The sequence below is a fragment of the Phoca vitulina genome, unplaced genomic scaffold (genome assembly GCF_004348235.1).
Source record: "Phoca vitulina isolate PV1807 unplaced genomic scaffold, GSC_HSeal_1.0 scaffold2, whole genome shotgun sequence".
NCBI classification, from domain to species: Eukaryota; Metazoa; Chordata; class Mammalia; order Carnivora; family Phocidae; genus Phoca; species Phoca vitulina.
The window spans coordinates 80,104,333-80,115,879 of NW_022589705.1; the positions used below are offsets into that span (position 1 = coordinate 80,104,333).

The window sequence follows — 11,547 nt, forward strand, 5'->3', positions numbered from 1 at the left end:
GCGTAGTAGACAGCTGTAGTAGACAGCTGTAGTAGACAGCTGTAACCGCTTTCTTGGACATCGTGAAGGTCAGCAGTGAAGGAAAATCCTCCCAGTGGGCAGAAATGCAAGTATTGCTCCTGGTTGCACACTTTTTTTGGAAGAAGAAATATGGCTAGACATACAATTATATACTGCTTCATGGGCTATGGCCAATGGTTTGGCTGGATATAAGAGACTTGGAAGGAATATGATTGAAAAATTGATGACAAGAGAATTTGGGGAAGAGGTATGTAGATAGACCTCTCTAAATGGGCAAAAAATATGAAGATATTTCTGTCATATATGAATGCTCACCAAAGAGTGACCTCAGCAAAGGAAATGTTAATAATTAAGTGGACAGGATGACCTATTATGTAGATACCAGTCAACCTTTTTCTCCAGCCACCCCTGTCATCACCTAATGGGCTCATCCACAAAGTGGCCATGGTAGCAAGGAGGTTATGCCTGGTCTCAGCAATATGGACTTCCACTCACCAAGGCCAGCCTGGCTATAGCTACTGCTGCGTGCCAAATCTGCCAGGAGTAATGATCAACAAGACCTCCTGATATGGGGGCGCCTGCGTGGCTCAGTCGTTAAGCGCCTGCCTTCAGCTCAGGTCATGATCCCAGGTCCTGGGATCGAGCCCCACATCGGGCTCCCTGCTCCATGGGAAGCCTGCTTCTCCCTCTCCCACTCCCCCTGCTTGTGTTCCCTCTCTTGCTGTGTCTCTCTCTGTCAAATAAATAAATAAATCTTTAAAAAAAAAATTAAATAAAATTTAAAAAAAGACCTCCTGATATGACACCATTCCCTGGAGTGATTACCTACTGATGGTAGGTTGGTTACATTGGTTGGTTACATTGGACCCCTTCTATCATGGAAGGAGAAGTGTTTGATTCTCACTGGAATAGACACCCTGGATAACAAAGTTATCTTCCTTACATGCAATGCTTTTGCCAAAACCATCATCCATGGGCTTACAGAATGTGTTATGTACCATTATAATATTCCACACAGCGTTGCTTCTGGTCAAGGAGCTCACTTGACAGCAAATGAAGTGTAGCGATGGGCCCATGCTTATGGAGTTCACTGGTTTTACCATGTTCCCTACCATCCTGGAGCGGTTGGCTTGATATGACAGTGGAATGGCCTTTTGAAGACTCAGTGCTAGCTGGGTGGCAATACCTTGCAGGGCTGGGGCAAGGTTCTTCCAAAAGCTGTATATGCTCTGAGTCAGCATCCCGTATATGGTGATGCTTCTCCCATAGCTAGGATTCACAGGTCTAGGAATCAAGGGGTGGAAATGGGAATGACACCACTCACTATATTACCCCTAGTGCCCCACTAGCAAAATTTTGCTTCTTATTCCTGTGAACTTATGCTCTGTTGGCCTAGAGGTCTTATTTCCAAACAATGGTTCTATTGAAGTGGAAGGTAGGACTGCTGCCTGGCCATTTTTGACTCCTTATGCCTCTGAATCAATAGGCAAAGCGAGTTACTGTGCTGGCAAGGGGGACTGATCCTGACTACCAAGGAGAAATTGGACTACTACTCCACAGTGGAAGTAAGGAAGAGTATGTCTAAAACACAGGAGACCCTGGGGCGCCTGGGTGGCTCAGTCATTAAGCATCTGCCTGCGGCTCAGGTCATGATCTCAGGGTCCTGGGATCGAGCCCCGCATCGGGCTCCCTGCTCAGCGGGAAGCCTGCTTCTCCCTCTCCACTCCCCCTGCTTGTGTTCCCTCTCTCGCTGTGTCTCTCTCTGTCAAATAAATAAAATCTTAAAAAAAACAAAAAACAAAAAACACAGGAGACCCTTAGAGCATCTCTTAGTATTATCATGCCCTGTGTTAAGGTTAATGGAAAATTGCAGCTCAATCCTGGCAGGACTACTAATGGCCCAGACCCTTTAGGAATGAAGGTTTGGGTCAACCTACCATGTAAAGAACCATACCAGCTGAGGTGCTTGCAGGCTTCCCTTTGAAGGCAAAGGGAATACAGAATGAGTAGTGGGGGGCACCTGGGTAGCTCAGTCAGTTAAGCATCTGCCTTTGGCTCGGGTCGTGGTCCCAGGGTCCTGAGATCGAGCCCCTCATCAGGTTCCTGGCTCGGCGGGGAGCCTGCTTCTCTTGCTCCACCTGCTTGTAGTCTCACTCTCTCTCTTTCTGTCAAACGAATAAATAAAATCTTTAAAAAAAAAAAAAAAAGAATGAGTAGGGGAAGAAGGAAGTTAAAAATACCAGCTACAAGAGTGCCTGGGGGGCTCAGGCAGTTAAGCATCTGACTCTTGATCTCAGATGATGTCTTGATCTTAGAGTCATGAGTTAGAGCCCTGCATTGGGCTCCATGCTGGGCTTGGAGCCTACTTAAAAAAAAATACCAGGTACAACCATGACCAGTTACAGAAATGAGGACTATAAATGGTATGAGTATTTCCTTCTTATTTTGTATATTTATGTATATTTGGAATATATATACAGATACACACACAAACACATATTTATATATATGTAGCAAATATCTATATATGTAGCAAACTATATATATATATATATATATATATACTCTTCTGCAACTTCCAGACAGCACAGAGGATGGGTCTGCAGACAGATCTTATGTCCAGAATATATAAAGAATTCTTAAAACTCAACAACAGGGGCGCCTGGGTAGCTCAGTTGGTTAAGCATCTGACTTAGGCTCAGGTCATGATCTCAGGGTCTTGGGATCAAGCCCCATGTTGAGCCCCACCTTGGGCTTTGTGCTCAGTGGGGAGTTTGCTTGTCCCCCTTCCTCTCCCTCTGCTTCTCTCTTCTACTCGTGATCTCTCTCTGTCAAATATAAAAAAATCTTAAAAAAAAAACAACAATCAAAAGACAATTCAAAATATGTAAAGGACTTGAATAGACATCTTTTAAAAAATATTTTATTTATTTATTTATTTATTTATTTATTCATGAGAGAGAGAGAGAGAGCACATGCATGGGGGGAGGGGCAGAGGGAGAGGGAGAGAGACCATCTCAAGCAGACTCCCTGCAGAGTGCAGAACCCCATGTGGGGCTCAATCTCATGACCCTGAGATCATGACCTGAGCTAAAACCAACAGTTGGACGCTTAACTGACTGAGCCACCCAGGCACCCCTCCCTTCTCCCTCTCCCACTCCCCCTGCTTGTGTTCCCTCTCTCGCTCTGTCTCTGTCAAATAAAGAAATAAAGTCTTTAAAAAAAAAAAAAGGTGACTTTCAGGGTAGATGCCACCCCTAAACTAGAGTACACTGCTTGATGAGCAGGGTGTGGGCTGAATTTTAGTCCTCCCTGGCCCCTTTAGTTAGGTGTCCTTATCCAGTGAACAACCTGCCCAACCATATCAACAGATCTGCAGGGCTCCTTTATACCAGTGGTTTACAACTCTGGTCACATATTGGAAAAAGGGGGAGCTTTTTGAAAATACCCAAGCTCACACCCCAGTCTCAGAGATTTGGATTTATTGGTCCTGAGGCTTTGGCTCAATTTTAAAACTCTCAGTTATTTTGATGTGCTGCCTGGGTTAGGAATTACAACTTTGGACTTTCTGATGTGAAAATCTCAAACTAGACTCTATTGCAAATGTGTGTTTGCATCATCTAGGCATGCACTGACATACTGATAGGGTCCATGATGCAGACAAAATGCTAATGCCCATGCCAACACCAACCACTGGCACTTCTACATTTACTTCCAGGAGTCTTCACCATTATCCCTCATTCCCAGATGTTCAGGCACGCCCCCAACCTGTCCCACATCTTGAGAGGGAAACTAATAATGGGCAGCTGAACCACTACACTGGGATTGCAACATAAGTTTGTAGGAGCAGGAGCTTTTTTTTTTTAAGATTTTTTTATTTATTTGAGAGACAGAGAGAGAGAGCACACAAGCAGGGGGGAGGGGCAGAGGGAGAAGCAGACTCCCCACTGAGCAGAGAGCCCAATGCAGGGCTCAATCCCAGGACCCTGGGATCATGACCTGAGCCGAAGGCAGATGCTTAACCCTGGTGCCCCTGTGAGAGCAGGAACTTTGAAGGAAAGTTCTTGCTTAGCAGAAACCTGGTTGTGTGACCTTGAGAAACTTCACAATTCCCTGCTTCGGTTACTTTGCTTATAAAATTGGGTGATGGGCATTAAGGAGGGCACGTAATGTGATGAGCACTGGGTGTTATATGCAACTGATAAATTATTGAACACTACATCTGAAACTAAGTATGTACTCTATGTTGGCTAATTGAATTTAAAAAAAAACAAAAAACAAAAAAAACTAGGGACCCCCGGGTGCCTCAGTTGGTTAAGCGTCTGCCTTTGGCTCAGGTCTTGATCCCAGGGTCCTGGGATCGAGTCCCATATTGGGCTCCATGCTCAGCGGGGACCCTGCTTCTCCCTCTGCCCCTCCCCCTGCTCGTGGTCTCTCTCTCTCTCTCCCTCTCTCTTTCACTCTCTCTCTCAAATAAGTAAATAAAATCTTAAAAAAAAATAAACTAATGGCATGGATCTATTTGCCAGAAATCTCACAAGATTTAATAAGCAAGTAATTATGACATGCTCATAAACTGCTGTGCAATTGTTGAATAACTTCAATAACTTCATTGTGTAAAATTCCATAGAAATCTTAAAAAAAAAAAAGGACTCCAATGATTCTGACTCAGATGGTTAGGGCTGCTTCAACAAATCTGCTCTTGCAGTTCTCAGAGCTTCTCTGGTCCCTGCCTTTCCTGAGTTTTGTTTGTTCAGGTTTTCTTGAGATTTGGAGACAAGAGCCCCTATTCTTTAAAAAAATCACCCCTTTTCTCTTCCTTAAGCCAGATTGTGCTGGTTGTCTGTTACTTGTAAACAAAAAGGATTTTATTCCAGGGAATGCTATGCTCTTATGTTAATATGTTTTGTACAAGAATAATCTTAACATATCTTTTTATTCTGAAATGGCATTCATATGAAGAACTATATTAGATATATGTATTATTATGCCTAATAATCTGCTTTTATAAAAGTGTTCTATGCCCAAGAATGCCAGCAAATGTCATTAGAAACTACTTGTACAGTGGTCCTCAAACTTTAGTGGACATTAGAATCACTTGGGGAAGCTTGTTAAACAATTTCTGGGTTTAACCCTCAGTTTTAGCTGGTCTGTGATGGGGCCTGAGAACTTACCTTTCTAACAAGTTCCCAGGTGACGCTGATGCTGCTGGCTTGGGGGCACTTTAAGAACTCCTGCTGTAGGGACGCCTGGGTGGCTCAGTTGGTTAAGCATCTGCCTTCGCTCAGGTCGTGATCCCGTGATTAAGTCCTACATGGGGCTCCTTGCTCAGCAGGGAGCCTGCTTCTCCCTCTGTCTGCTGCTCCCCCTGCTTGGGCTCTCTCTCTCTGACAAATAAATAAATAAAATCTTAAAAAAAAAAAAAAAAAAGAACGCCTGCTGTAGTACTTTCCAAATTTCAAGAAACATCTGGGGTGCTTCTGGGGAATCTTATGACCTGTGCTATGTGTCTGTGGTTACTGGCTCAAATCACATAAATTACCTTAGGATTTTAACAAAGATATATTTAAACAAATATATTTAAGAGATATTTTTAAAATGTATTTTTAAATAATATTTATATCTTGCTTTTATTATGACAGGATAGAAAAATTAACCACAGATATGTCACAACAAGACCATGAGTTACCACTTTCATAAAGTTCAGGTAGTCTTAAATTAAGCTGCTCCAAAAATTATTCATTTTATCTTCCTAAGAATTCGAGCTTACTCTTCAAGTTTCAACTTTTTGCTTGCTTTATTTGATCATTATTAGAGTGACTTTAATTTAAAATAGATCTCAAGAGCAGATGGCACACTCAGGAACATAACTTCTAACAAGGTAATTGTTGATTAGAAGTCATGAGAATACTATCATCACAAACTTAAGGGATTTTGTAAGCCTTTTAGTACGGGCTGGGGGAGAGGCTCACAAAATGCAAAATGGGATTTAATGCAGATCCACTGTATCCTTGTAGAGCACGCACTAAAGAACAACTGGCAGCCTTGAAGAAACACCATGAAGAGGAAATCACCCATCATATAAAGGAAATTGAACGTCTGCAGAAAGAAATTGAGCGGCACAAGAAGATCAAACGTTCAATTTCCTTTATATGATGGGTGATTTCCTCTTCATGGTGTTTCTTCAAGGCTGCCAGTTGTTCTTTAGTGCGTGCTCTACAAGGATACAGTGGATCTGCATTAAATCCCAAATTACTTGTTCAACTAACTTTTCAAACTTTGTACTCTTGTAAAGTTAAAAAAAAAGGCATGTGACTTACGATAATTTTTTGCACTGCATCTTTAAGGTAATCTCATTGCTGGCCACTTGAATCTCAGCATTCACATCTCTGGAGTGTCCATAAACTTTCCACTAGCAGCATCATGGACATGTTTTGGAAACAGACATTTAGTATCTTGTCTGCAGGAGTAGGGTCAATGACTTGTCTGAACTTTTATCATTCAATGGTCCTAAAGGCCTTTTTGTAATAGGGTCTCACAACAAAGTACTCATTACAATTCTAGGGCAAATAATCCATTAAACTGGTGAATTGAAAATGTCTTGTTATTGGCCCAAAATGTCACTTTTTTTTGGCCTGGAGGAGTTACAGTTTGTGTAATAATTTAGTTAAACAAGCCTTACAGTCAAATTTGAATCAAGAACACTCAGCAAAGCAAAATATAATCTAAGGAAATTCTGATTCTCTGTTATTAACAAACTTGGAAGTCTCAACTCCACAATACTGGGCAACTGTAGGTAAAACATAATTTCTAATTCTAGTTCTTTCAATTTGCACAAGGCGAATTAGAACAAAGATAACTAGCTCATATGAAGTGTTCTCTAATCACTTTTTTTTTTTTTAGTAAGCTCTATACCCAATATGGGGCTTGAACTTAGGACCCTGAGACGAAGAGTAGCATGTTCTACTGAGCCAGCCAGGTGCCCATCTGCAAAATAGACTGATGGTGCCTTGAATTGTATCCTCTTAAGCAATCATTCCTGTTTTCCAGGCTGCTCTTGATCTTATGTCTTGGATTAGGGTTTATTTTTCAAGCTTTCTCTGAACACCTCTGACTAGTGTCAGACAGAGAAAGGGACCTTTCCTAGTGTCATAGTCCCCCTCCCCCTATAAATTACATAGCACTTATCACTGTGCTCCATCTTTGAGCTCCCTATTGTAGGTACCCTGATTCATTTTTTTTGTAAGATTTTTATTTATTTGAGAGAGAGAGAGAGAGACAGCATGAGAGGGAACACAAGCAGGGGGAGTAGGAGAGGGAAAAGCAGGCCTCTGGTGAAGCAGGAAGCCCGACATGGGGCTTGATCCCAGGACCCCGGGACCATGACCCGAGCCGAAGGCAGTTGCTCAACTGAGCCACCCAGGCGCCCGATTCATTGTTTTAAAAAAAGATTTATTTATTTATTTGAGAGAGAGAGAGAGAGAGCAAGAGAGAGTATGCAACGAGTGGGACGGCAGAGAGAGGGAGAATCTCAAGCAGACTCTGCCCTGAGCATGGAGCCCGAAGTGGGAGCTCGATCCCACGACTCTGAGATCATGACCTGAGCCCAAATCAAGAGCTGGAAGCTTAACCAACTGAACCACCCAGGTGCCCCTATCTGATTCATTTTAGAAGTCCAGTAGTATGTCCCCCTACCCCTCTCCAGATAGTGGAAGAAGGCATTAGACACAATTCACTGATGACAATTTATTATAATCTGTCGGCAGCACACAGATAGATATTAATAAAACCAGAACTATGTTTCCATAGAAGTGGGCAATGATATGTAGCTATGCTATGGGAAGTGTGTATGTTTAATCATCATCATCATGTTTTAGATGTTTGATCTTCTTCTTGTGCCGCTCAATTTCTTTCTGCAGACGTTCAATTTCCTTTATATGATGGGTGATTTCCTCTTCATGGTGTTTCTTCAAGGCTGCCAGTTGTTCTCTATTGCGTGCTCTACAAGGATACAGTGGATCTGCATTAAATCCCAATCCTTCACCCCACAGAGATCTCTAAGCATAACCTGCAATACCTAAGGCAAAGAACGGGAGTCCCAATCCCATTGAAGTCTGGCTGGTCATCCTCTACTACCCACTCAAGCCCCACTAGTGAAAGAATACTCCATCTTGAGATATATCCACCTTAAGGATGACCAAAATGATTCCATTTTCCTGGTGCTAGTGCCTGAAATTCCATTATCTATGAGTTATTCATTTCAGATTTCTCTTTAGAAAACTCCAGAGAGGTGTGACATTAAGTCCCATATACCTTAGGACAGGAACCACCCAGAGATCAGAATCCCTTTTTTCGGGGGGGGGGGGGAAGAGCAAAAGGAGGGAAGGATGGACAAATATCCATGTCCTATCTCAATTTATCTAGGGCTTTCTTTGCCTAGGGAAATGCATGGCTCACTGTAAAGGCCAAAATGAAGGGGAAATAAAGTACTTGCCAGCCCAATTTAGGTCTCAAGAAGGGACATTCAAATGTTGGTTTGAGCACATAGGGGCCTCAGTTTTCCTTAACTGTAAAATGTTGATGTCCAGTTAGATGGTATCTAAGGGCTGTGTTTTGGTTCTCTGGTATGGCAGGTGCCATGGTGATAACTCTTAAGAGTGAGCAATAAAGGGGAGAAGTTAAAAGCTAGACCAAAGGAGGAGAAGCAGAAGCGAGATTAGTTCCACACTGTTCCCCCCTGGGTACAGAAGTCAGTAAATGATAATTTAGGGCTAGGAAAGAGTCCCTAGGTCCAAACTGCTCTGTACTCTTACACAGGAGAGAAATCTATCCAGCCCAGTCGCTGGGCTGGGCTGGGCTGGGCAGTGCAAAAGTCTCCAAGTGGGGGAGGAGGTTCCAACTAGGAGCTGCTGCCTTGGTTGGAAGCACTCTGGCGGAATTGGAATACATGTGGGGGTCTGAAAATGGCTGAGGGTCTGGAGAGCCAGGGACTCCATGTGGAGGAGAAAAGAAAGAAAGAGTAGAGGGGTTATGGGTGGTTGAAGGCCGAGGAAATCAGGCTCAGGGGGTCTGCAAGTATTGGGCAGTAGGACCTAGACATCTTGGAAGAACCTGGAAGCCATTTCGCAAGACTGGGGAGAACTCCATGGGTGGGCATGGTCAATGATTCAGAAAGAGTTGAGCCATGGTTTGTGAGTTCTGGAGACCCGCGCGTGGAAATGGCTTGGGTTTGGGACCCCTGAACTGTTCTGCAGGGCACTGTAAGCGCCCTATAGGTGGCGACAGTCAGGACCTCAAGTGTTGGGGGTAATGGGTTCAGGGCCCGCTAGTTCTATCGGGGGATGGGAGCCCCAGGGACCAGGGAGGGAAGGGTAGAGCCATTGGAAGTTTTTTTTTTTTTTCCTTTTAAAGATTTATCTATTCAAGAGAGGGAGGGCGGGGGGGGGGGGGGGGGGGGGGGGGGGGGGGGGCGGAGGGAGGAGAGAGAGAATCCCACGCAAACTCCCCTCCCAGCACGGAGCCCGACCCCGGGCTCGATCCCACAACCCGAGATCACGACCGCAGCGGAAACCAAGAGTGGGCTGCTCAACCTACTGAGCCACCCAGGTGCCCGGGCGACTCAGTTTAAGAAGGATCGAAGGGCCCTGAGAGATCTGGACTGGACTCGGGGCTCCGTGGACCTCACCGGAAGTATCGTTCCTCTTCAGCTTGCTCTCTCTTTCCGAAGGCCCCACCTGCCTCCCGGATCGAGCCCGCGCCGGAGTCTGACTGCGGAGAGAGGTGAGAACGTCGGTAAAGGTGCGAAAGGGAGATGGAATCCGCGTTTAGGGCTGGGGCTGCGGACACTACCGCCGGCGTACCCGTTCGGAGCTGAAGCCTCGGGCTTCTAAGGCCCTAACGCCCCACACACCCAGCCGCACCCGGGAGCCCAACGCGGTGCCAGCCATTGTTGTTGTAGCAGGACTTCTCCAGTCACCTCTCTGCGGGCGCTAATGACTTTGGGAGCCAGGCAGCCAATCTTTTCGATGGAGAGGCGGGATGAACCGAGCAGTAGCGAATTATGAAGTGGAGGAGGCGGGGTTCCTGCAGTTCACAGCGAATCCTGAGCGAGAGGCGGGCCTATTCGTAGCCAATCCCTAGCAAGGTCTTTGGGGCCAAAGGCCTGGAGAATAATAATGGAGGAGGAACGCCGTCTGAAGTCCAAATCCGGGCCCTTGGACCCATTAGAGTGAGGCGCGGCATCCAGCCCATCCCACGATTCCAATCCTGAAGTTGTTAAAACACTCAAAGGAAGCCTTCCCTTTCCTGGACGTAGCATCGATAAGATGGCTAATGTAGGGGTTGGGGGGCTATGTCAAGAATGCTCCGACTTAGGGTTCTGGGGAAAATTTTTTATATGTGTATGTGTATGTAGTCTCTTAAGAGGTGCCAGCGTTCTTCTGTTGCATTGACATGTCACTCAAGTCACAGCTTAAAGGTCACCTCAGAAACTTTCCCCAACCTCCTTAGTCATTCTAATATGGCTACATTTTGTTCTTTCTCGCTCTCTCTTTGTGCTTTTCACCATTTGAAGTTATCAGGGCTTTGGTCAAGTAGGCACTGAATTAATATTTGTAAAATGCATTAATATGTAATTGAACAGGCTTGATAACTGGACTTCTGGCAATGTGAGGTAATGAAGTGGAAAAGAGCATAAGTAGGAGTATGGGGAAGGCTTTGCCATGACCTCCCTTTCACCATCCAACAAATGTGAAAAAGACCATAGTGGTTTATAGCCTTTTCCTAAGTCATTTTTTCTCTCTGAGCCCAGTTTTTCCTCCTTTAGATGAGAGGGTTGGGCCAGATTATCTTATTCGTGATTATAAAAATATCTTCTTTGCTTTCTGTGAAATTGTAGAACTGTTTTTATTGATCATCTTTTGGTTGGAAAAATACCAGCCCTAGTTTGTATGACTTAAATGATAAGAAATGCCTGCAGGGCACATTTTCAAATGTTCATGGCAGAAAACTTGGAAAAACACAAAAGCAGAAAGATAGAAATAATAATCACTCATAAGCCCACTACCTAGTGGTAATAATTTCCTGTGTTTCTAGGTGATATTTAAGTGCCATTCTAGTTTCAGAAACTGTTCTATTTTTCAGGTACTGCTGTTTCTTGATTATCTTTTAGGCTAGGCATTCAATGGAGGGTCTTACTGAGTTTGTGCAAAGGATTGTGTAGACACTCGGATGGCTATAATTTAAAAAAACAATAAAGGAAAATAACAAGTGTTAGTGAGGATGTGGAAAAACTGTAACCCCCGCATGTTGCTGGTGGGAATGTAAAATGGTTCAGCTACTGTGGAAAATAGCTTGGCAGTTGCTTAAAAAGTTAAATACAGAATCACCGTAAGACTCAGCAATTTCACTTCAAGGTATGTACCCCCCCAAAACTGAAAACTGGTACTCAAATACATGTACACACATGTTCATAGCAGCATCATTTCACAATAGCTAGAAGATGGAAACAATCCAAATGTTTATCAT

At 44.1% G+C, this 11,547-nt stretch overlaps 2 protein-coding genes across 3 annotated transcripts; one reads left to right on the plus strand and one right to left on the minus strand.

Moving 5' to 3' along the window:
• Positions 1–187: 187 nt before the first annotated feature.
• Positions 188–6,177, plus strand: LOC116638841 (ATPase inhibitor, mitochondrial-like). The gene is made up of 3 exons (XM_032414983.1): positions 188–268; positions 1,508–1,596; positions 6,039–6,177. Exons 1-3 carry the CDS (start codon positions 188–190, stop codon positions 6,175–6,177), a joined length of 309 nt encoding a protein of 102 aa, XP_032270874.1.
• A 1,575-nt stretch (positions 6,178–7,752) lies between these two features.
• Positions 7,753–10,043, minus strand: LOC116640619 (ATPase inhibitor, mitochondrial-like). 2 transcript variants are annotated; one of them, XM_032417740.1, is made up of 3 exons: positions 9,942–10,043; positions 9,707–9,789; positions 7,753–8,022 (listed from the first exon to the last, which is right to left on the minus strand). In XM_032417740.1, exons 1-3 carry the CDS (start codon positions 9,966–9,968, stop codon positions 7,875–7,877), a joined length of 258 nt encoding a protein of 85 aa, XP_032273631.1. In that variant the 5' UTR covers positions 9,969–10,043; the 3' UTR covers positions 7,753–7,874. The 2 variants fall into 2 exon arrangements, with proteins under 2 accessions (XP_032273631.1, XP_032273621.1); XM_032417730.1 differs by having other exon boundaries at positions 9,882–10,030.
• Between the last annotated feature and the right edge of the window lie 1,504 nt (positions 10,044–11,547).